General features: G+C 44.5%; 1 protein-coding gene and 1 non-coding gene across 3 annotated transcripts; both read right to left on the bottom strand.

Moving 5' to 3' along the window:
• Positions 1–13793: 13793 nt before the first annotated feature.
• HEMK2 (HemK methyltransferase 2, ETF1 glutamine and histone H4 lysine) lies at positions 13794–23478 on the bottom strand. 2 transcript variants are annotated; one of them, XR_013215774.1, is made up of 7 exons: positions 23141–23478; positions 20788–20874; positions 19352–19442; positions 17477–17560; positions 16389–16530; positions 14313–16024; positions 14160–14274 (listed from the first exon to the last, which is right to left on the bottom strand). XR_013215774.1 is itself a non-coding variant. In XM_077265176.1 (6 exons), the coding sequence occupies exons 1-6, from the start codon at positions 23263–23265 to the stop codon at positions 15912–15914; spliced, it is 642 nt and encodes a 213-aa protein (XP_077121291.1). In that variant the 5' UTR covers positions 23266–23478; the 3' UTR covers positions 13794–15911. The 2 variants fall into 2 exon arrangements, 1 of the variants encoding a protein (XP_077121291.1); XM_077265176.1 differs by having other exon boundaries at positions 13794–16024.
• Positions 19098–19169, bottom strand: TRNAD-GUC (transfer RNA aspartic acid (anticodon GUC)). The gene has a single exon. It is a non-coding gene; the product is annotated as a tRNA-Asp (tRNA).
• Positions 23479–26842: the final 3364 nt, after the last annotated feature.

Below are 26842 nucleotides of genomic sequence, written 5' to 3'. Positions count from 1 at the left end.
AGGTTTTCCTGAGGAGATCTTCCACTTTGCACTCCAGGGGATCCTTTAACTGAGAGGAATCCTTAAACGGCAAGGTCGTCTTCTTGGCTACCCGGGCAACTTGAACGTCCACCTTGAGTACCTCGGACCAGCATCCTGCAGTCTTGTCATCGACTGGGAATCTATCTTTTAACTCTGAAGGAGTGCCTAGTCTCTTCTCTGGAGTCTCCCACTCTTCCAGCACCAGCTCCCGGATATTCCTGTGTATTGGGAACAACAGCTTCTTTTTGGATTGGAGGCCCCCAAAAATTTCTTCCTGCACCATACGAGCTGGACTTTCGTCCTCCACTTCCATGGTTCTTCTTACCGCCGTGATGAGCTCCTCCATGTTCACTGTGGAAAAGTAGTAACTCCTTTCTTGTGATTCCGAGTCAGAACTCAGTTGTCCTTCTTCCTGGAATTCCTCCATCATAGACTCCTGGGAGTCCGAATTCTCTTCCTACTGATTTTTTCTTTTTTGCTGCTGGAGGAGCACTAGGGGCTGATATTGGCTGCTAGAAGGATGCCGGGGAAGCCTGTATCTCCTGATGTACAATGCCTTTAATGTCCTTTCTTAAAGGAGGGCTGTTCCTCCTTCAAACCTTTCTCAATATACTCCTGACATAAGGGTTTGCCATGTGAGGAGGACAGTCTTTTGGCACATAACGCACATTTGCAGCTAGTGACTTTGGATTTGCTCCTGGGTGTAGGATCCTTGCCCCCCTGAGAGAAGGTAGAAAATGATCTCAGTATCCATACCTGCACCCTGGAGACCCAATGCCTGCATACTCACAGGGATCGGAATAGCGCTGGGCTCCACAGACGCAGAGTGAGAAGGATCAGACTACATGCTACCAGTTTGTCCTACCTTATTTTACCTTCTGTCCTGAGCTCCTTAAATAGGGTGACCGGACAAGCGCCTGCCTCCCAAGATTGCCTTGTGCAGGTGTGTACTATGGAGGACAGAGAATGAACTTCAATCCAATATTGCAGCCAGCATGCAGCCAGCGAGTAAGGAAAGGGTGAATCAAACACCCGAAAACCCCGCCTCTATGGCTGAAAATTGTTCCCTCCAAATTCAGGTGACAGTCCCTTTAAAAAAAACTCTCAAGGGACACTTTCTGTTTCTTAAAATGGATGCCTGCACACGTCACAGAGTGAACTATTTTGCCATCAATGTCCGATTTGTTTGTGACAAAAATGAAATAGTTACCAAGACATTGGCAGTAAAATACACCAAAGCTCATCACACCAGTGAGTTTCTCCAGGTCTTGGTGGAAAAGGTTCTGCAAGACTATGAACTTAAAAAAGAGCAAGTTCTTTCTGTCGTAACTGACAATGCTTCAAATATGATAAGTACTATTAAGCTAATGAATGAGAGTAATGATGGTGACCAGCAGCTAGAAGAACATTCTGGGTCCACAGACAGAAATGTTTGAAATAGAGGAACACAATATTGTAACTGAGGAGCAAACTGAAGTTGCTTCAGATGAACAGCAACATGATAGTTTAGATGATCTTGTTGAAACTGTGTCAATACGTTCTTTCATTCATCACATGCGCTGTGTTGTGCATGCGCTACAGCTGGCTATAAGAGACAGTCTGCAAGAAGGACATGCTGCTGCACTGATTGGCAAGGTGAGAAAATTGGCTACTGTTGCCAGAACCCCTAAAGTTGACTCAATTTTGAAGAGACGTGCTGGAAAAGGGGCAATTATTGATTAAGCCACACGATGGGGCAGTACTTACTTAGTGATTCAGCGCTTGGTTGAACTAAAAACCTTTCTTGTAGACATGGCTAACCCTCAACTGACGCTAAATGAAAGTCAGTGGAATCAGGTGAATGAGCTGGAAAAATTGCTAGAGCACCCATTTACAGTGACTAAAAAATTACAAGCAGAGGACTTAACTCCAGGTATTTTCTTAAAGGAGTGGAAGAACCTGATGTTTCGCCTGTCCCAAAGAGGAGGGTTAATTGCAAGTGGCATTGCTACATCAATGAAACGGAGAGAGGAGCTACTATTACAAAATAACATTCTTTTGGCAGCTGTTTATGTAGACCCAATGCATCGGATTCTTCTAGATGATCAACAGCTAACTAAAGGAAAAGAAGCTCTGTTTGAAATAGCAGTAAGGATGAAAGGGTTGCAGAACAGTCAGGAGGAACAAGAAGAATTTGGTCGTCCTGCCACATCTTCACCCTCATCAACTGATGAAGAATTTAATTTTGAAAAATATTTGGATCACAAGGACCGTGCAAAGCGTTCCCGCATAGAAGAGTCATCCCCATCAAATAACACAGCCAGTACATTTCAGCAGAATATTTCATGTGCACTAAAAGAAATTGAGAAATTTGACCGTTCATCAAAAATAAGTGCAACAAGCGATTCCTCTGTATCCTGACATTGTCCGAGATGTTGCCCAAGTGGTTACTGCTTTGCCACCAACCCAAGTTAGTGTAGAGAGGTTGTTCTCTGCTCTCAAAATAATTAGATCAGATTTGAGGGCATCCATGAAGGAGGATCTGACAGAGGCAATACTTTTTCTGAGGACAAATTTATAGATTTCTTCTTATTAACTGCATAACAGTGTTTATTGCATATTTACTTACAAGAGTTTAGAAAACTTTATAAAAGTTATTTGCTATATTCTAATTGTATTGTAATAAATATAGTTTTTGCTCTAAGTGGTCGGATTTCTTATATGATGGTGAGAAACTGAATAAGCACGATGTTAATATTTTACAACAGTAAATTTATTGTCACGAATTGGCCATTTATCAAGGAGTCAGAGTCGGAACCTGATAAAATCCAGGAGTCGGAGTCGCAACTGTGGCTTACCGACTCCACAGCCCTGGTTGCTCAGATGGCCTCCTACCTCCTCCTTCCTGCAGGCCCTGGATCCAAAATGGCTGCGGGGCTGCATCCGGGTCCTGCAGGGAGGAGGCTTACCAGCGCCTGCTCAGAGCAAGCGCTTTTAAGCCTGCAGGAGTGCACGTCAGATTGCTGATCTGACACAGTGCACAGCAAAGTGTCAGATCAGCAATCTTACACCATAACATGATGCCCCCCCGGGGCAATGTAATAGTGTAAAAAAAAATATATATTTTATATATATATATATATATATATATATATATATATATATATATATATATTCACATGTGTAAAAACAAATAAAAAGAAAAAATTCCTAAAAAAAAAAAATATGATTTTGTTCCCATAAATACATTTCTTTTTCTAAATAAAAAGACAAACAAAAAAAAACCAATAAAAGTACACATTTAGTATCGCCGCGTCCGTAATGACCCGACCTATAAAACTGTCCCACTAGTTAACCCCTTCAAAAAAAAAAAAAGGAGGCAAAAAAACGGTAATTAGTTCTTACCGGTAATTGTATTTCCAGGAATCCACCTGACAGCACCATTGGAGGACGTCCTTCTTATCCGCAATGGGACAGGAACCACAAGCAGTTAAAAGGACCCTCCCCACTCCACCCACCAGTGATTTTCTAAGTACCACATCTGGATGGATGCAAAAAAGAGAGTTTATTTACAATTACACACCAATGTTACATCACATTAGTCAGTAGTATAAGTTTGCAGTGGGAGGGAACTAGTAGTGCTGTCAGGTGGATTCCTGGAAATACAATTACCGGTAAGAACTAATTACCGTTTTCCAGTCCACCACCTGACAGCACCATTGGAGAAATACCAAAGGATGTTTAACTAGGGTGGGACTACTGCATGTAATACTTTTCTACCAAAGGCTAATTGGTCTGATACGACATCTAATTTATAGTGTCTAGCAAAGGTAAAAAGACTAGTCCAAATCGCCGCCCTACAGATTTGCTCAGCTGAGGCACCCCCCTTCTCTGCCCATGATGTAGAAATGGCTCGTGTTGAGTGGGCCCTAAGAGTGTCCGGGGGATCTTTCCCTTGGTCTGTATATGCTAGGCTAATCATGTTTTTAATCCACCTAGCAATGGTTGATTTTGCTGCTTTACAACCCCTATTTGGACCACCGTATTGTATAAATAAGTTAGTGTCCCGTCTCCAGCTTTCTGTCGCCCCCAGGTATTTTAGAACAGTCTCCCTAACGTCAAGGTTATGGTAGACCCCCTCTTTTGCGTTTTTAGGGTGTTGGCAGAAAGAAGGAAGTATTATCTCCTGATTTATATTGGTAGAGGATACTACCTTGGGGAGGAAAGCTGGGTTAGGTTTGAAGACTATTCTGTCGTCAAAGATTTGAAGATATGGGTTCTGGATAGAAAGAGCCTGCATCTCCCCCAGCCTTTTAGCCGATGTGATGGCAATTAGGAAGGCAGTCTTAAAGGAGAGATTGGCTATGTCCATATCTTCCGACAGCAAGTAAGGGGTTTTACACAAAAAGTGTTAAGGACCAGGTTTAGGTCCCAAGGAGGAGTTGATTTCCTCACAAGTGGCCTCATTCTCTGCGTGGCCCTGGAAAATCTCGCTATCCAGGGATGGGAGGCTAGTGATGTATCAAAAAAGACACTAAGTGCTGCAATTTGTACTTTTAGAGTACTAGGCCGGAGGCCCTTGTCAAATCCAAGTTGTAGGAAATCGAGGATTCTGGGAATATCTGGTTTTGAAGTACCCACAGGACACTCTCCCAGGAAGGAGCAATACCGCTTCCAGATCTTGTTGTAAATCGCCGAAGTCACCGGCTTTCTGCTTGCCTGGAGTGTGGTAATGACATCTTCTGACAGGCCTCTGGATCTTAGGGTTTGCCGTTCAGGATCCAGGCAGATAGGTGAAGAGAGTCTGGATTCTTGTGGAATACCGGACTCTGAAGTAGAAGGTCCTGTCTGTTCGGTAGAAAGACTGGTTCTTCTGTTGACATCCTGGACAGTAGAGAAAACCAGCTTCTTTTCGGCCAAAAAGGAACCACCAGGATTACAGTTGCTCTCTCGTCTTGTATCTTCCTGAGTGTCTTCGGTATCAGAGGAAGAGGCGGAAATGCGTACAGGAGACCTTCTCCCCAATACTGAGACAAGGGGTCTACTCCTGTGGCTCCATCTAGAGGATTCAGAGAGAAAAATGCTCTGATCTTTGCGTTTGACCTGGTGGCAAAGAGGTCCACCTGAGGTGTACCCCATTTCTGGCATAGACTGCTGAATACTTCCGGGTTCAGTTCCCACTCTCCGGGATGTACCGACTTTCGGCTCAAGAAATCTGCTACCTGATTCTTGGCACCTTCAAGGTGAACTGCCGAGATGGATTTGACAGAGCTTTCTGCCCACCTGAAAATCTGGTCTGCTAAGTGTTGCAGTGGTGGATGTCTCGGACCTCCCTGGTGTCTGAGAAATGCCACTGCTGTGACATTGTCGGACAGTATTCTCACGTGTCTGTCTCGGACCAATGACTGGGCATGGCACAACACTTTCCAGATCGCATACAGCTCCCTGAAATTTGACGATCTTGCCGCAATTTGAGGAGTCCATTCTCCCTGGTAGTATGTTCTTCCTATATGACCGCCCCATCGGTATTGACTGGCGTCTGTGGTAACCGTAACACAGGGATCGAGTATCCATGGTACTCCCTCTCTCAGGTTCCTCGGTGTGGTCCACCAGGTTAGGGATCTCTTTACCGACGGAGACACAAGCATCTTCCTGTCTAGGGAACTCTGTTTCCTGTTCCAGGATCCTAGGACTTCTTTTTGCAACTCCCGCGAGTGGAATTGGCTCCATCTCACACAGGGTATGCATGCTGTCATGAAGCCGAGTATCCTCATTGCTTCTCTTATGGAGGGGGTACTTCTTCTGAATTGATGGATGTGCCTGATCAAGGCCTCTTGTCTGTTTTCTGGTAAAAAAGATGTTCTTAGATTGGAATCTAAGATCACCCCCAAAAATTTTATTCTGGAATTTGGGACCAGGCAGGACTTCTTCCAGTTCACAATCCACCCCAGCTCCTGTAGGATGGAAAGAGTAAAAGTGCAGTCTATCTTGAGGAGTTTCTGTGATTTCGCCATTATCAGGAAGTCGTCCAGGTATGGGACTATGGTCACATTCTGGTTCCTTAGATAGGCCACAACTTCCGACATCAGCTTGGTAAAGATCCTGGGCGCTGAAGCAAGCCCGAAGGGGAGACATCTGAACTGGAAGTGATGTACAATCCCCTTGTTCCTTATGGCAAATCTCAGGTATTTTTGGTAGGAGATGTGTATCGGGACATGATAGTATGCGTTGCTTAGGTCTAGGGTACACATTACCATGTCCTTGTCTATTAGAGGCGTCGTGGATTTTATAGATTCCATCCGGAATCTTTTGTACCGGACCCATTTGTTTAATGGTTTTAAATTTATAATCGTCCGGGAGTCCCCGGACGGTTTCTTTATTGAAAACAAATGGGAATAATGGCCTTTGCCTCTTTCTGAGATGGGAACTGGCACAATCGCTTCTAAATCCAACAGCTCCCGGATGTTTGTCCACAAGGAGGAGTCGGAGAGCGGGCAGGGTCGGGTTACTACAAATCTTTCTGGGGGACTGCTGGAGAACTCTAATCTGTATCCCTGTGCAATCACTTGTAGAATCCAAGGATTCTGGGACACCTTCTGCCAACCCCCTAGAAATTTTTGTAACCGACCTCCCACCTTGATGTCATTTATTTGACTTTGGTGTACCTGCACTTGGGAAGATGGAGTCTCTACCCTTTCCACCCTTGGGATAAGACCACCTCCCAGTCTTCCCTTTCCCCCTGTAGTCTGTCCTCTGACTAGGTCGGGATCTACGAAAGGGCTGATATTTTTTGGTATTCTCCTCAGGGAATCCCTTCTTTTTATCTGAGGCTTTTTCTAGGATATCGTCTAGAATAGGCCCAAATACTTTATTCCCTGAGAATGGGATTCCACACAATTTATTTTTTGACTGGAGATCCCCCGACCAGGTCTTTAGCCATATGGCTCTTCTGGCCGCGTTAGACAGAGATTCGCTTCTAGCCGCGAAACGTACAGATTCGGCAGAAGCGTCTGCCATAAAGCCTGTTGCGAGTTTGAGCAATGGCAGGGATTTAAGGATAACCTCTCTGGAAGTCTTGGCTTTGAGGTGATCCTCTAAATCGTCAATCCATAAATGCATTGACCGGGCTACGGATGTTGCCGCTATATTGGCCCGTATTATTGCCGCGGAGGACTCCCAAGTTCTCCTTAGCAAACCGTCCACTTTACGATCCATAGGATCTTTTAACGCGGAAGAGTCCTCAAATGGAATTGAGGTCTTCTTCGCCACCTTTGCTAGTGGGACATCGATCTTGGGAACTTCATCCCACACTTTAATGTCCTCAGGGTTGTAGGGCAGACGAAGTCTAAAGTCCCTGGGAATCACTAGCTTCTTCTCCGCTTCCTGCCACTCTTCCAGGATCATGGAACGGATGTGGTTGTTGACGGGGAAGACTTTTGTCACCTGGGCATGTAATCCGCCAAACATCTCGTCCTGGATCGAGGTCTCCTCTGGTGTATCCTGTAGCTGCATGGTGTTACGTACAGCATAAAGAAGCTCATCTGTGTCTGCTGCGGAGAAGAGATATCTCTGCCCACAGATCCGTCTCTTTCTTCCTGGTCAGAATCCTCCGAAACCTCACCCTCGGAAGAAGGGTTAGACTCCCTTGGCCTCTTCCGTGAAGTCTGCGGTTCTGACTGAGTCTGGGAAAGATTCAAGCTTGAGATAGAAGCCTGAACCTCCTCTCGAATCATGGTCCTCATGCTGGATAGTAGTGCCATCTGCTCATCACCCACAATTTTGGATGTGCACGATCTGCACAATGGTTTCCGCCAATTTTCCGGAAACTTAGTGGCACAAATTGGGCATTTATTCTTCCCCGATTTTTTTCTTTCAGTTGTGGGGATGGAAGGCTCAGCCTAGGGTAAATAGACATACGTGGCACCGTAAGTAGGGAAGCAGGGGGGAGGGGTGAGCTTTGTGGTATGGCTTTTACATAGCCTACTCACGTGCCCCTGAAGCTGGTCAGTCCCCTCAGGTCTGGTAGTCTCCTCCATGATGAGGATAATATTACTATACAGCCGTGTGCACCCTTGTCAGGATAGCCGGCGGAACAAAGACCCCCATAGAATGTTTATATAGGCTTTACCTGGTTGATCCTGCCTCCTTACCGCGCCCCGCGCGGTCGACCGTGCTGAAAAGGCCTTCCTGAAGGCCGGCGCCGCTGCTGGCGTCCCCCGGTCCGATGCTCGTCGCGACCGGAAGTGACGCGGCCGCGTGTCCTGGAGCCGGCAGCGGCTGCTGCACAGAGAGCGCTTGCCGAAAATGGCCGCGGCCGCATGCCAGGAACAGCCGCCGTTCGCCCCCAGCAGACAGCGCCCGGACCGAGAGCCCCAGCATGGAGAAACGGACCTTGGACCCAGGAGCAGCGCTACACTGGGGAGGCTGAGGGACCCCCCATCGCAGGTATCAGCCGCAGATATCTTGCGGCGGGGAAGGGAAAGGCTGGGCCCCCCGATCCCCACCATCTGCACAGCACCGTCGGAGGATACGCTTGCAGTTCCTATCCGCAGTGGGACAGGAAAAACACTGGTGGGTGGAGTGGGGAGGGTCCTTTTAACTGCTTGTGGTTCCTGTCCCATTGCGGATAAGAAGGACGTCCTCCAATGGTGCTGTCAGGTGGTGGACTGGAAACAATGCTTTACTATCATACTGCCAAACAAAAGGTGGAATAACACGCAATGAAAAAGACGGAAATAAATAACCATGGTACCGCTGAAAACGTCATCTTGTCCCGCAAAAAACGAGCCGTCATACAGCATCATCAGTGAAAAAATAAAAAAGTTATAGTCCTCAGAATAAAGCGATGCAAAAATAATTATTTTTTCTATAAAATAGTTTTTAATCGTATAAAAGCACCAAAACATAAAAAAATGATATGAGGTATCGCTGTAATCGTACTGACCCGAAGAATAAAACTGCTTTATCCATTTTACCAAATGCGGAATGGTATAAACGCCCCCCCAAAAGAAATTCATGAATAGCTGGTTTTTGATACAGGAAAGATATATATCTTGGTACCGTGTTAGCCAGTAGATAGAAAAATATTTAGAATTGAGAGTCCTCAGTGGTTGATACCTTTTAATGGCTAACTGAAAAGATGGTAACAATTGCAAGCTTTCGAGACTACACAGGTCTCTTCATCAGGCAAAGACTAAATAAATTCTGAAGAATCACATATTTATGCACAACATAGCACAGAAAAAAAAAAGGAAAAAACCATGGATAAGATAGGTGACATGAAGCAGAATTACCATGACTGATAAACAGTTATGTCCATAAATATTGGGTCAGTTCTTAGATAAGGAATGTTTTATTGTCCTCTGATTGGGGTTGGTTCTGTTGTGATGTCCCCACATGGTCTGAGGGGCAAGTTCCTTAGTTGATGTAAAAAGACATAAACCCATGCGACACATTCATTCCTGCAGTGAGAGTGTCAAAGGTCGTCATCAGTTTAAACTGATGACGACCTTTGACACTCTCACTGCAGGAATGAATGTGTCGCATGGATTTATGTGTGACATATCTCTGTGATTTAATTGCATAAAAATTCAAAGTTGGAAAATTGCAAAATTTTCAAAATTTTTGCCAAGTTTCCGTTTTTTTCACAAATAAACGCAGGTAATATCAAAGAAATTTTACCACTAACATGAAGTACAATACAATCACCAGGATCCGTTGAAATGTTCCAGAGTTATAACCTCAAAGGGACAGTGGTCAGAATTGTAAAAATTGGTCCGGTCATTAACGTGCAAACCACCCTTGGGGGTAAAGGGGTTAACTCACAATTGCATCTGATCCACCAGTCCTATCATCAATAAGTCACAATTTTCATGTGACACAGGTGAATTGCAGCTCCTGATGCCTGCAGGGGACTGGAGCACAAGGCTGTTGCATTTCCATGCCTGTGAATAAGTCTTTGGTTTCGCCACCATTTTCTATTATTCCCGCAGTGAGGATCTTTTTTGAAATGGCTAAAAGAGACATTGAGGTACTACCCACCAAAATCCCTGTAACTGAAAATCTGACATTCTCCGAGAAACGTGCCCTATCAGACCTCAAATCTAACAGTGTGTTTTTGATTCGTGAGGCTGATAAGGGGGGCAATATTGTCCTCTGGCCCCACAACCTATATGTGGAAGAAGCTCGTAGACAATTGGACAATACTAAATATTACCATAAACTTCCATCAGACCCCACGGGTGTTTACTCAGTCAAATTAAGATCGTTACTGGATAGAGCCCTGGATTTGGATATTATTAACAAAGGAGAACGGGACTTCATTTGGGTCAAACATCCCACCACTTCAACATTTTATATGTTGCCCAAATTGCATAAAAACATCAGCAAACCACCCGGGCGTCCCATTGTCTCTAGTATAGGGAGCTTGTGCGAAAAGGCCTGCACCTATATTGACTTTTTCTTACAGCCTTTGGTTTTGGAGCTTCCCTCGTATATTAGGGACACATCACATTTTATTACATCAATACAGGGTATTACCATGGCCCAAGATGAGATCATGGTCATATGTGATGTTGAGTCCCTCTACTCAAACATTGACCATGACCACGGTCTACAAGCTGTTTTATTCTTTCTGGATCAACAACACTCAGATAGGCTACATGATTCCTTCATTGTAGATTTACTTGGCTTCATTCTCAAACACAACTTCTTCCTATTTGACAGGAGTTTTTACCTTCAAGTCTCTGGTGTGGCAATGGGGGCCCGTTGAGCCCCGGCTCTAGCTAACCTTTTCCTAGGGTGGTGGGAGTTGACGAGGGTTTCCATCTCCACGTGGTTTAAGTCCAAAGTGCGTTGTTGGTTTAGATTTATTGACGACGTGTTTTTTATTTGGTCAGGCACCCAGGAGGAACTTCGGATCTTTATTGATTTCTTGAATGATAATTTGCTCAACATCTTCTTGACATTTTCGTATTCTTCCTCCTCGGTGAGTTTCTTAGACCTCAACATCATGCGTCACAATGGCAATTTAACAACTTGCCTTTATCGTAAACCCACTGCCACTAACAACCTGTTGGAATTTCGCAGTTTCCACCCACCCCACACTAAGAAAGGTATACCCATCGGACAATTCTTGAGATCTAGGAGAAATTGTACACTTGATGTGGATTTTCAGAAAGAAGCACAAGATTTGACCAGAAGATTCAAAAGAAGAACTTATCCCAAAAAATGTATCTCCCAAGCATACCAGAGAGCCAGAGACCAGTCACAGGTTTCCTTATTGGAGCCAAGAACGAAAACATCGGATAAATTTGTCCGTTTCATTACTGGATACAACACCCATTGGTCCAAGGTAAGAGACATTTTACAAAAGCATTGGGGTATTCTAACTACAGATTTAGCGACCTCACAAGTCGTTAGTGGACGACCACTGATCACGGCAAGAAGGGCACCAAACTTGAGAGACATTCTCACCAGGAGCCATTATACCAGGCCCACTGTTAGATTAAATCGTGGTATCACGCTGAGGGGCTCCTTCCCATGCGGAGACTGCAGTGTTTGTCAGTATATGCATCCAGTCAGGGATTACTTTTGCAATCCCACTGATGGTAGCAGGCATGGACTCAAGTCATATATTAATTGCAAAACTACCAATGTGATATATGCTATTATCTGCCCATGCCCACTTGTTTATGTGGGACAAACATCCCAAGAATTGCGTCGTCGCATACAGAAACATCTTTCAACCATTAGCACCGCGATGGCTGATGCCCGTAGGGAGAAGCCTCTCACTTCAGTGGCTTCCCATTTCTTGTCACATCATGCAGGTCGTTGCACGGGCAGTAGGTGTGTAGGTCTTGAGCATATTAAGGCTTCGGGTAGAGGAGAATCCCTCGAACGCAAACTTTTGCAAGTTGAGGCCCGCTGGATCTTTTCATTACATTCTACTACACCTCAAGGCATAAATGAAGATATTCTTTTCTCGGGATTTTTGGGTTGAATAACTGTGACTGTATCTATTACTTCATGTTTCCCTCTAGGTTAATCCAGCATTACTTGGTCACTTGGTCACCCTTGTGCTTCTTGGACAACCCATGGCAGTGTGAACAATTGGGACGTATTATCCAGTTCTTCTTATATGACATAATACTCATGTCTGCTGGTGGTGGATGAATACCGTTTGTGATGAAGAAATATTGAATATTGGAACAATATTGCTATACCAACATCTTCTGTCTGATGGATCACTAGGACCACGAATTATTATTGTGTGGTCCCCATATATGGACAATCCACGGTAACAAAACTGTGACCCAAGCACGACCCAGCTCTGTCTTCTACATCTGTTTCTGCCAGCGGTGGCAGACGGCTGATCCTGATGAAGATTGTCTGAACATTAGAATGACATCATCATGTCCCCATACTGTGAAGTATAAACTACTGGACTACGCATTACACTATGACACCGTCTCCACGGCTTATCCCCAATATGCCTTTTTGTCAATTTGGTGAATGTAGTAGTGGGCATTAGGAGTTTTCATTTATTCATTTATAGATTTATCAAGTATTTGGGCCTTAACTTGATACAGTGAGGCCTTATTTGATTTATGTATGTATCTTCAATATGGGGACTAGTAGTCAGGAGCTATACTTTTGCCAGGCTCCTTCTGATTCCAATTTTGTCACCGCCTTCAACCATAGTTGCATTTTTGGCACACTTGTTGATAACCCATGGCTTATATTCATCAGACTGTCCCCTTAGGGTGCCTCCTACCATCAGACTTGGCTTTACCCATATTTCTGTCTGATTACCACTACACACTTCCTTCACCACATATGGCCCCAGTGTGTTTAACAAATACCCATATGTCTTTGGCTGCCTAATCTTTTTTGATTTAACTACTTCCAATAAATATAGTATCTGGCAGATTCGGTAATTATGTCTTCTCTTCGGCCGGTTAGCATTATTTATTTTTATATTTTCCCTCTAACATGTGTGTTCCCTGTTTTGTTACACTCCTATTGTGTTTTTGTTTGTCTGTTCTTCTATTTGTACAACATTAGGCTTTTCCACATATGGTCATAATGGGGACAATTTTCCTTCCGATATCTTCTATCTTCTATGCCTGGGGCATATCCCTTTTGATTTCTTTACTGCATGTACAATGAGCTGCGCTGTCAAATTTCGGCGCATGCTCATTGTTGACTATGGGCAGAGACGTCTGCCGTTTTCACACTTCCGCCCTCCCTGTGCGTCAGTTCCGGTTCCGGTCTCCGGCGTCCTCACTTACATCTGCTAGTTATTACAAGGTATTTAAACTCATTTTGACTAGTGTTTGACACCCTTCCCCTGACGAAGCCGTCCTAGTAACGGCGATACGCGTGGGGTCCTTCCCCACCTTGATCCGGTATACCTGCTTTCTGGTACGTTCATGCTTTTGGCGTTACCTATTGATTTTGTGCCTATTCGGCTGGACTTGGGACTTTCCCTTACATTTTGGTATGTGGCTATTATAGCCTTACACGTCGGGTCCTTTTCAACGTTGATCCAGGACATCTGCTGTCTGGTACGTTCATGCTCCTGACGTCACCAATTTATCTTGTGCCTATCTGGCGGGACATGGGTTTTTCCCGTGCATTTTGGTATGTGGTTATTATAGCCTTATACGTCTGAGCATAGCAGCTATCCATCTTCTCTTGTCCAGTTCTTCTAGGCATTATACATTTATGCAGGAGGCATCAGGGCCATATGCATGTGTTATATCTGTGCCACACTTGGGCCACATTATTTTATGCGGATATTGCTGAGATATATTACATTGTTATCTCATAGGCATTTATATTTGTGATCAGACATCTGCCCTTGTTTGGCCATTACAATTATTATGGATCATTGTGGGGTTTTGTGGTGTGCTACATGTTTTTATTATGTCAATAAAGTTTGCCTTTTATATCATGGATATACATTGTGGTGTGCAGCATGTTTCAGTGGTTCTTTTTCTTGGTTCTTTACAGTCATTTTATTTCCACTTTGCTGCACCCCTCTCTCTCTATTTTACACTATAGGTAGTGCGCTAGTGTCCTACACTTTGTTTATGCCTGTGAATCTCAGCACAATTTAATGAGGAAAAAAAAAAAAAAGGGAGGTACAGACTCGTGGGAAGTAAAATGCTTTAATTCAGTATGTATTATAACTAGTGATGAGCGAATATACTCGTTACTCGAGATTTCCCGATCACGCTCTTAGCCAGCTTGATTACATGTGGGGATTCCCTAGCAACCAGGCAACCCCCACATGTACTTATGCTGGCTAACAGATGTAAATCATTCAGCTGCGGCGATGAAAACAATCTCCGAGCACTAAAAAATACTCGGAGGACACCCGAGCATGCGCGAGAAATCTCGAGTAACGAGTATATTCGCTCATCACTAATTATAACCAATATAAAAAAACAAAACAGAAAACCACACATTGGCTAGGTCCAGGAGTGGATAATTGCCACTCATTTTCTGCAGATTCCACATTAACGAGTTTCCAAATCCCACCATGCTCATTATATTTCAGAAAGGCCACAAATTTTCACTGCAAATTTCACCGATTAGGCCACGTTCACACGTCAGTATTTTCCATCAGTATTGTAAGCCAAAACCAGGAGAGGAACAATCAGAGGAAAAGTAGAATAGAAACATATGCACCACTTCTGTATTTATCACCCACTCCTGGTTTTAGCTTACAAATACTGAGGTAAAATACTGACCAAATACTCAACGTGGGAACATGGCCTTTCAATGCAAGTCAAATCCACATGTAAAATTTGTGGATTTTGCCACAAATTCATTGCAGATCTGAATCAAAGCAACCTTATAATAGATCAACATACTGAATACCATTTTAAAGGGGTTGTGCAGTATCTGAATTAGTCACTCATATTAAATGTAGTTACTTCCTACACTGGCAGAGTTCCAGCATTATCAGCGCTGGGACTTCCGGGATTTGCATGGCATTTTTTGTCATGTGAGCCCTGCAGCCAATTACTGGCCACTATTGGCGTGCTCTACCCTCACTTCTTTCCTTTTTCTGACCTTCGTCAGAGGGAAGTAAGAGCACAGCAGCCAAATAGCAAGCGCTGACTGGCTGCAGGGCTGATGTGGCATAACAATACCCCAGGAGACAATGCTGGAATGGTGCCGAAAAAGGAAATAGGCATCTGTTATTTGACAAGATGAAGTACTTCATTTAAAAAGGACTTGTCCAGACAGGATATACGTTTTCAGAAAAAAATTAGGACAATGCTGTTCATACTAACTAGGTCACAGAAGACATCGCCTCTACATCATGTGACCACTGTAGCCAATCAATGGGCTGATGCCGAGGTAGATAGTGATTGGCAGCAGTGGTCACATGTTGAAGACAGAACATCACCGCTGCTGCCGTGTAAGCAAAGAGCAGAGGGAGCAACGGAAAGAAGCTTCTGGAGCAGCAGGGGCATTACCAGGTAAGCAAAAAGGCTAGTTAAAAGCAAAAACAGCATGGCTTCAATTTCTCTATGAAACAGACAAGCCCTGAAGTTTCAGGAAAGTATCCTCAATGCAGCACAGCCACTAGACCCCAAATGGCCACATATTTCTAGATATATGGAGAGAACATTTGTAACAAAATTTTGTAGAATCCTGGTTCTGTCTGTGATTATGGAGACCGGTCCTTTCTCCATACATCAGACACTAACATCTGTAAGATTCCCCATGAGCGTCCCACTGATCAGCAGCTCTCACTGAATGGACAAGTTACATCCCCATGGACCGCCAAGCTGCACTCTGACTGTCCGTGATATCTATGTAATGTGAAGAACATGGATTATGTTATATATTCCTCTTAGAGGATACTCGGCAGCATGTCACTGCGCTCATTGTTAACCTATCGATTTCCAGAACTTTAGAATAGTGAGATGCTCTCTTCCCGCTTGTCTAGACAGCACTGCGGATCCTTGCAATCCATAGGAATTCATTTTCTCCAAGACATCATCTGAAAACAGAAACATTATGGTGAGAAGTCTGCAAACAGATGAATGCCGGTTTCACCGAGATTAAAAGCCAGTCAATTAATGTCAAATTTGCCATTGAAATTAAGTGAAAGTAGAAAAAAAAAAGCCCCACGGTTTACTCAATTTCAGGATCATATTTTTATTACAGAAAAATCCAGGTAAAAATGTCAGGCTGAACATACACTTCTACCACCTAGTAGCTATCAGATAGGTGGTCTGCTAATCCACATGTGTAGAAATATGTGCTGAATTAACCCACGTTCCCACTGCCCATTTCTGGCATATGTTATACCAATACAGGCTAAATCATAAAGGCCGACAGGATAATGTTACGGAACCTCTCACCGACGTTGTTCTCTTTTAGAACAAGTAAGTACAACAAGCCTTTCGAAGACAGGAGCTCAGGAACCAGGGGAAGAAAGCGGTCAATAACTTCACGACCATTTTTGCCTCCAGCCCAGGCTGCCTCTATCCCATTACTTCCTACCTAGAAAATCAAGAAGAATAAACAAATATTTCAATAGAGCTGTAATAAAAAGTTTTTTCCTACTAGAAAACAGCAACTAATATGTATGAGAGGCTGCGAGAGACGTCAATGAAGATGTCACGAAGCGAAGAGTTGGGAAGGGCCAGCAGCAAAGAGCCCACGGCAAATGTCCCTGGCGGATGTCATCACTATGAATGGAATCATAGGAACATTGTACCTTGTTTTCCAGTCACCTATGTAGCGATATTAACAGTGGTTCAAAAGCTGCATTATTTCCGCGGGTCAAAAGCTGCATTATTGACGCATTTTTTTCTGAGTGTTTTTTTTTTTTTTTTTTTTTAAGAGTAAAAAAGGCTGCACTTTACAGCACCAGCAAAGTGTATAAGATTTATGAAACCCCATGAACACGCGGTTTGTTTGTTTTTTCTTGTGGATTTGAACCATCAAAGTGTTTTTTTCAAGTCTGCAGCATGTCAATGCTTTCAGCAGTTTTTACCCATTGAAATGAATTGGGGGAAAAAAAAAGAACATCAGAAACGCACATATTTTACACAGCATTTTTCCTGCCATCATTAGGTTTTGGTGAAGAAAAATCTGCTGCAAATAGCCACCATGTGCACATAGTCTTATACTTTACAATACAAGCTGTGTAGCAAATCAGAACATGATATAAGGGGTTGTGGATGCACGGTAAGTAAAGTAATCATAGCATGCTAATATCAACCAATCAGAACACAGGTTTCATTTTGTAATCGGCTTACAAGGAAATAAAAGAGGTACTCTTATTTGCCTAAGGCAGCCTGAGTTTTACTTTCACCAGTTATAATAAATCTGCCCCGCTGTGCCCGTGCCATTCAGTGTAATGGAGTTGGCATACTAAGCCATCATCATACTAAGCAATCATCTTTGATTTCCATCTACTAATCTCTTTGAGAAAAAAACATACCTCTTCAGATGGGGTTACAACATAAGGAGGGTTAAAGAGAAGAAGGTCAATGTGTCCTTGTAGTCGCGGCAGTAATCCGCTGACCTGCAATAAGAGCAGATGCCCATTATATCGGTTTCCCGGTGCCATGCTCTCCAGAGTGGACATATTCCTACAATAGTGCTCAAATTATCAAGAAAGACATTATGCCTGTGAGATTGGGGGAAGCACTAACTCACTACGGACTGGGGGATGAAGGGAGCAGAGGTGTGCAGACCCATAGGGGGATGAACGCGGAGTGGAGGTGTGCAGGAACATAGGGGGATGAATGGAGCGGAGGTGTGCAGGCCCATAGGGGATGAATGGAGCGGAGGTGTGCAGGCCCATAGGGGATGAATGGAGCGGAGGTGTGCAAGCCATGCTCCATACAGATAAGATTCGTTCTTGGGAATAGTGGCGGTCACAGCGGTGGATCCCTGTGATCTACAAATTATATTTTGTCCTATCAATAAGTAATAACTTATGTACTTGGTACAATCCCTTTAGAAATACGTCATGCGGTGGAGACATGCCAGGGAAGAGGACAAGTGGATGCTTAATAATAAAATCACACACTGAACAAGCATCCAGAAATACAGCAATTCAATAGCAGCTATGGATATTCAACAATAACATAGAATCAGCCATCAACATGCTGCACTAATCCTACATCAGTCGGTCTAAGGGTACTGTCTCACAGTGGCACTTTTGTCGCTACGACGGTACGATCCGTGACGTTCCAGCGATATCCATACGATACCGCTGTGTCTGACACGCAGCAGCGATCAGGGACCCCGCTGAGAATTGTACGTCGTAGCAGATCGTTTGGAACTTTATTTCGTCGCTGGATCTCCCGCTGTCATCGTTGGATCGGTGTGTGTGACACCGATCCAGCGATGCGTTCGCTTGTAACCAGGGTAAACATCGGGTTACTAAGCGCGGCCCTGCGCTTAGTAACCCGATGTTTACCCTGGTTACCCGGGGACTTCGGCATCGTTGGTCGCTGGAGAGCTGTCTGTGTGACAGCTCTCCAGCGACCACACAACGACTTACCAACGATCACGGCCAGGTCGTATCGCTGGTTGTGATCGTTGGTAAATCGTTTAGTGTAACGGTACCCTAAGGCACAAGTACAAAACTATATCTAATCTCTCATCCAGATCTGAATAGAGGGCAGCATTCTACAGAATTGGGAGAAATCCCTCTTTAGCAAGTTGCAAATGGTGTTTCTGTGAGCTGGCCACTAGGGGCGCTGTTTACCAGCAGTCTATGACGTGAGACGGTTAGTGTGTAATGTATTATTTGTACACGGCAGTCAGACAGACGCCTACTATGTACATGCAGACAGATCTTTGCACATATTGGTCATTTGATTGCAGGTTCTCTGGAAACCTAGATGTCCTTATGTCTAAATGGTATAGTTACACCTGGAGTATGAGCCTATACTGTGCAAACAAAATCCTTATCACGTACAGAGACGCATGCAGCGCATTATATTGCAATATATGCTATAATGTGTTACAATATTTGTGCAACGTTTATAAGTTTCATTAAAAGTAAAACCTATAACGTTTAATAAAATTTATAGATGCAAAATTTTTGCCTCCCCGTCGGGGAATCGAACCCCGGTCTCCCGCGTGACAGGCGGGGATACTTACCACTATACTAACGAGGAACTGCATGTGTACAATGGTGTCTGCAGCTGAGTTGTCAGGAAACACTACTGCCAGCTAGACTGAGCAAATACTATTGAGATATAAGATCTTCCTGGACTTAATGAGGGAGGTGGAACAGAGGGAAGAGAACACAATGCAACCAGCAATGTGCAGAGAACTCAACAGGTTTATTTATTATTACCAAATCAGTAGTAATGGGGTCGATGTGCACAGTGTTGGCACGTGCAGTCTCCATTGTGCACAATGCTGCAGTAGGATTGACATCCGTACATCTGAAACAAAATCAAAGTAAAAATCAGAAAAATGAAAAACATCTTCATTCATAAAGTCTAATAGAAAAGGATAAGCACTTCAAAGATGTTTTCCATTTGAACACTTTCAACTTTATTTTTTTTTTAAGTAATTCATGGTGGTAGATCTAAAAATAATGAAATCAGGGTTATTCACCTTCTGCAGGTCCAGTGCAGCGCCTCTGCCATGAGGTGGGTCATTGAGGAGACAGTATTTCAATAGCGCTACAGCCAATCACTGGGCAGAGTGGCTTTTGCCGTCTACATCAACAGAGCTGTTGAGCACAGTGATTGGCTGCTGTAGTGTACACTGCAGCAGCAGCAGGCGGCGTCAGACCTGGAGAGTTTGTTCTGGTCAACATCCTAGACAACAAAAAAATTGCACCAAAAACACACCACATTTATGGTGTGTCTACAGCCTCATTCACATATATTTGGTTTTAAGCACATAAATGAACAATGGCATCGGTGGCATCAGCGTTTTGGGTCAGTGTGTCATCCGTGTTTTTCATAGATGGATAAATGACAACGCTTCTCCTGTCTTTTACAATGTTAATGTGCGCACAGCACACGGACTGTACACCGCTAGCCTCCCTGTGCTGTATGTGATCTTTACAGGTCCCTAGACTTGCATTAGCCTTTTTGATCCATGTCACTAGAAAAAAAAAAAAAAAAAACAGGCTTGTCTTTGGAGTTTTGTATGGATACTGGCCTGTCAAAAAAATACAGAAATGTGAATAGCACCATGTATTATAATGGGGACATGTTGTTACACACATGGATAGACTGCATACGTGCAGCACAGACATCTGAACGAGGACTTAGACACCTTTTCTGACTCGTCTAAATTTATATTGTCTAAAAATGTGGAGGTGGACAGGTGGAGTAAATCGGCAAGGAAGTTTATGAGAAAAAGCTTCACGTGCCTGATTGCACGCTATGCCAGTCCAATAGTAGAACGGTTGCCCATCATTAGGACACGTTCCCATTCCTCTTATGCAGTCTATAGTTATGTTGTCACTATGAACAAAACATCAGCGATGCCTGCAGAGTGTGGCCTTTCAGACAGCGTGGCTGGATGACGTTACATCACTCCAAGTCGGATCTCAGGATCTTCGGCAAACAGGAGGGCAGCAGATGTCAGCACTTAGACCACCTAATACAGTATTACAAGCCGCCAGTCACACAAGAGAGGCCCAAACGCCTGCAGAGGACCCCCATAACACCTATGTGGTAGACGCCCAATAGGGGGAGACACCATGTATGGCATTAGGAGTACCCCTGTACCGCATTTATCACAAGCAACGACAGGGAAACATTCACTTACAGATACCAAGCACGGGGTCCAATAAGTGATGCTGCAAATGCGGATACCACGCCGGAGCCACAGCCGATTTCTAGGCAGATCTCCACTCTGGAATAGAAGAGGAATCTGTTACAGGAAAGAATGGGGTTATAAGTTACATTTGTTATTTTCATAATATTCAGGACCTAACAAATAAAGCTGCACTCTGTAGCGCTATAGCATGCAAACATGAAATATATGAGATACATGAAATATAAATTACATTACTGCTTTAGAAAATAGGAAAAAACGAGAAGAATTAGTGCAGAAATAGGCCAATTCATGTGCACCCGGCAGCTGCGATAAGGAGATTCTCTCATATAGGTCTTGTTTGCATGCTGCAGCGCTATAGGGTGCAGCTTTATGTGTGCGTTATATATGGAGATGGCGACTCTTAGGGTACTGTCACACTATACGATTTACCAACGATCACGACCTGCGATACGACCTGGCCGTGATCGTTGGTAAGTGGTTGTGTGGTCGCTGGGGAGCTGTCACACAGACAGCTCTCCAGCGACCAACGATGCCGAGGTCCCTGGGTAACCAGGGTAAACATCGGGTTACTAAGCGCAGGGCCGCGCTTAGTAACCCGATGTTTACCGTGGTTACCAGCGTAAAAGTAAAAAAAAACAAACACTACATACTTACATTCCGGTGTCTGTCCCCCGGCGTTCTGCTTCTCTCCACTGTGTCTGCGCCAGCCGGAAAGCACAGCGGTGACGTCACCGCGTTACCGCTGTGCTCGCTTTCCGGCTGGCCAACGCTCACAATGCAGAGAAGCAGAACGCCGGGGGACAGACACCGGAATGTAAGTATGTACTGTTTTTTTTTTTTTTTACTTTTACGCTTGTAACCAGGGTAAACATCGGGTTACTAAGCGCGGCCCTGAGCTTAGTAACCCGATGTTTACCCTGGTTACAAGCGAACGCATCGCTGGATCGCTGTCACACACAACGATCCAGCGATGACAGCGGGAGATCCAGCGACGAAAGAAAGTTCCAAACGATCTGCTACGACGTACGATTCTCAGCAGGGTCCCTGATCGCTGCTGCGTGTCAGACACAGCGATATCGTATGGATATCGCTGGAACGTCACGGATCGTACCATCGTAGCGACAAAAGTGCCACTGTGAGACGGTACCCTTAGGAAGCGCCTGTTCACACCCGATTCCTGTACGGAGGCAACGGTCAGTCTTTTGTTAGTAGTATTACTAGGCATTGAGCTGTAGATTATGCCGCACCTCTACCAGGCACATGGCCGCTTTCTTACTATGTTCCATTCTTTCATCCATTTAGGGTAAAATCAGAAATGACAGCAAAAGAAACAGCAGTGCAATAAGCGCCTCTACAGCAGTATTAACCCTGTGTGCTGGGCTCTCCGTGCATGTGCCGGTCACACAGCCGATTATCAGGCGCTCCAGTACATGGTGAGCGCTATAGCTAGCCAGTATACGGTGAGCGCTATAGCTAGCCAGTATACGGTGAGCGCTATAGCTAGCCAGTATACGGTGAGCGCTATAGCTAGCCAGTATACGGTGAGCGCTATAGCTAGCCAGTATACGGTGAGATCTATAGCTAGCCAGTATACGGTGAGCGCTATAGCTAGCCAGTATACGGTGAGCGCTATAGCTAGCCAGTATACGGTGAGCGCTATAGCTAGCCAGTATACGGTGAGCGCTATAGCTAGCCAGTATACGGTGAGATCTATAGCTAGCCAGTATACGGTGAGCGCTATAGCTAGCCAGTATACGGTGAGCGCTATAGCTAGCCAGTATACGGTGAGCGCTATAGCTAGCCAGTATACGGTGAGATCTATAGCTAGCCAGTATACGGTGAGCGCTATAGCTAGCCAGTATACGGTGAACGCTATAGCTAGCCAGTATACGGTGAGCGCTATAGCTAGCCAGTATACGGTGAGCGCTATACTAGCCAGTATACGGTGAGCGCTATAGCTAGCCAGTATACGGTGAGCGCTATAGCTAGCCAGTATACGGTGAGATCTATAGCTAGCCAGTATACGGTGAGCGCTATAGCTAGCCAGTATACGGTGAGCGCTATAGCTAGCCAGTATACGGTGAGATCTATAGCTAGCCAGTATACGGTGAGCGCTATAGCTAGCCAGTATACGGTGAGCGCTATACTAGCCAGTATACGGTGAGCGCTATAGCTAGCCGAATAAGGGGGAACCCGAGCAAATTCGCTCATCTCTACCTGTAGTCACCTCATGAAAAGTGGAAGCTGTGCTATGAGTGGGTGCTATGGGCAGCACACAGCTTCTAAACCCGCTGAGGGGATACTTGGAGCAGCCCTGGCTCTACACAAATACTCGCATTACCCAGACTTCAGCTCCTCCGCCTCCTTCTCCAAGGCATCAATTAAAAGAAAAGTGTCCTCAGCCGGGTCATACACTTCAGTAAAATCTCCGCGCCCAACATGTGAGTGCACAGGAGTGGGGAGCATCCTGCCGAGTGATTAGCATATGGAGGAGCAGGTAGGACGGAGACTCCTGTGATAGTACACGGTGGGTACAGGCTCATGGCGTCAGAGAGGACACGTGACACCTCTGTGCTACAGTATACAGCCCCCCGGGCTCATCCTGCAGCCCAGCACATAGCCTCTGCAGCCTGCCGCTGCTCCTGTCAGCGATGATGTCACGGGAAGGGGCGGAGCCTCCACATGCAGAGCTCTGCTCAGCTCATATACCAGGAAGCGGCAGGGCACGTGTGGCATACACTATACTGTGGCATATACTGTACTGTGGCATATACTGTACTGTGGCATGCACTATACTGTGCCATATACTATACTGTGGCATATACTGTACTGTGGCATGCACTATACTGTGCCATATACTATACTGTGCCATATACTATACTGTGCCATATACTATACTGTGGCATGCACTATACTGTGCCATATACTATACTGTGCCATATACTATACTGTGGCATATACTGTACTGTGGCATATACTGTACTGTGCCATATACTATACTGTGGCATATACTGTACTGTGCCATATACTATACTGTGGCATATACTGTACTGTGCCATATACTGTACTGTGCCATATACTATACTGTGGCATACACTATACTGTGCCATATACTATACTGTGCCATATACTGTACTGTGCCATATACTATACTGTGCCATATACTATACTGTGCCATATACTATACTGTGCTATATACTATACTGTGGCATACACTATACTGTGCCATATACTATACTGTGGCATATACTATACTGTGGCATACACTATACTGTGCCATATACTGTACTGTGCTATATACTATACTGTGGCATACACTATACTGTGCCATATACTATACTGTGGCATATACTATACTGTGGCATATACTGTACTGTGCCATATACTGTACTGTGCCATATACTATACTGTGCCATATACTGTACTGTGGCATATACTGTACTGTGCCATATACTATACTGTGCCATATACTATACTGTGGCATACACTATACTGTGCCATATACTATACTGTGCCATATACTATACTGTGCCATATACTATACTGTGCCATATACTATACTGTGGCATATACTGTACTGTGGCATGCACTATACTGTGCCATATACTATACTGTGCCATATACTATACTGTGGCATACACTATACTGTGCCATATACTATACTGTGCCATATACTATACTGTGGCATATACTGTACTGTGCCATATACTATACTGTGGCATACACTATACTGTGCCATATACTATACTGTGGCATATACTGTACTGTGCCATATACTATACTGTGCCATATACTATACTGTGCCATATACTATACTGTGGCATATACTGTACTGTGGCATACACTGTACTGTGCCATATACTATACTGTGCCATATACTATACTGTGGCATATACTGTACTGTGCCATATACTATACTGTGGCATACACTATACTGTGCCATATACTATACTGTGCCATATACTATACTGTGGCATATACTGTACTGTGCCATATACTATACTGTGGCATACACTATACTGTGCCATATACTATACTGTGGCATATACTGTACTGTGGCATACACTATACTGTGCCATATACTATACTGTGCCATATACTATACTGTGGCATATACTGTACTGTGCCATATACTATACTGTGCCATATACTATACTGTGGCATATACTGTACTGTGGCATACACTATACTGTGGCAGATACTATACTATGGCATATACTATTATTATTATCTGTGGAGGGGTAATGGACCTGTTGCGATGTTTATTCTCAGCGAGGAAAGGAAAGAATTTACTTGACTGTATATGATTTGGTGACTCTAGGGCACCTGTTCACACTAAGACTACCGTCTCACAGTGGCACTTTTGTCGCTACGACGGCACGATCCGTGACGTTCCAGCGATATCCATACGATATCGCTGTGTCTGACACGCAGCAGCGATCAGGGACCCCGCTGAGAATCGTACGTTGTAGCAGATCGTTTGGAACTTTCTTTCGTCGCTGGATCTCCCGCTGTCATCGTTGGATCGGTGTGTGTGACAGCGGGAGATCCAACGATGCGTTCGCTTGTAACCAGGGTAAACATCGGGTTACTAAGCGCAGGGCTGTGCTTAGTAACCCGATGTTTACCCTGGTTACCATCGTAAATGTAAAAAACACCAAACAGTACATACTCACATTCCGGTGTCCGTCAGGTCCCTCGCCGTCTGCTTCCCACACTGACTGTGAGTTCCGTCCGGAAAGCAGGGCACAGCGGTGACGTCACCGCTGCGCTCTGCTTTTACTTTACGGCCGGCACTCACAGTCAGTGCGGGAAGCAGACGGCGAGGGACCTGACGGACACCGGAATGTGAGTATGTACTGTTTTTTTTTTTTTACATTTACGATGGTAACCAGGGTAAACATCGGGTTACTAAGCGCGGCCCTGCGCTTAGTAACCCGATGTTTACCCTGGTTACCAGGGGACTTCGGCATCGTTGGTCGCTGGAGAGCCGTCTGTGTGACAGCTCTCCAGCGACCACACAACGACTAAACAGCGACGCTGCAGCGATCGGCATCGTTGTCTGTATCGCTGCAGCGTTGCTTAGTGTGAAGGTACCTTAAGAAGAGGTTTTCACAGGTACCCATTCACATGGAGACGTTTATTCTCAGCGAGGAAAGGAAAGCGTAGGACCTGGTATACGAGAGATGCCCTAAAGTGGCTACCAGGTACACATAAAATTGGCCATTTTTATGCGCTAAACGCTCTAATTTTTCATATTTCTAGTGCAGTAATGCAGTTCAGTTTTCATGTTTGCATGTTTCAGCGCTGCAGTGTGCTGCCTTATTTACTTGAATAAACTATAATGTGGCATATACTATACTGTGGCATATATTATACTATGGCATATACTATACTAGATGGTGGCCCGATTCTAACACATCGGGTATTCTAGAATATGTATGCGTAGTGTATTGCACAGCCCACGCAGTACATTGCGCAGCCCACGCAGTACATTGCGCAGCCCACGTAGTATATTGCGCAGCCCACGTTGTACATTGCGCAGCCCACGTTGTACATTGCGCAGCCCACGTTGTACATTGCGCAGCCCACGTAGTATATTGCGCAGCCCACGTAGTATATTGCGCAGTCCACGTAGTATATTGCTCAGCCACGTAGTATATTGCACAGCCCACGTTGTATAGTCACGTAGTATATTGCCCAGCTACGTAGTATATAGCACAGCCCATGTAGTATATTGCCCAGCCATGTAATATATAGATTCCATGACAGACAGAGGCCACGACCAATGAATATCCGTGACAGACAGAAGGACAGAAAGACGGAAGTGACCCTTAGACAATTATATAGTAGACTATGGCATATACTATACTATGGTATACACTATACTGTGCCATATACTATACTGTGGCATACACTATACTATGGCATATACTATACTGTGGCATATACTATACTGTGGCATATACTATACTGTGGCATATATTATGGCATAAACTATAATGTGGCATATACTATACTGTGGCATACACTATACTGTGGC

This window comes from Ranitomeya variabilis, chromosome 5 (genome assembly GCF_051348905.1).
Source record: "Ranitomeya variabilis isolate aRanVar5 chromosome 5, aRanVar5.hap1, whole genome shotgun sequence".
Classification (NCBI taxonomy): domain Eukaryota; kingdom Metazoa; phylum Chordata; class Amphibia; order Anura; family Dendrobatidae; genus Ranitomeya; species Ranitomeya variabilis.
The sequence above is the reverse complement of the archived record's forward strand: the minus strand, read 5'-3'. Positions and strand labels throughout refer to the sequence as shown.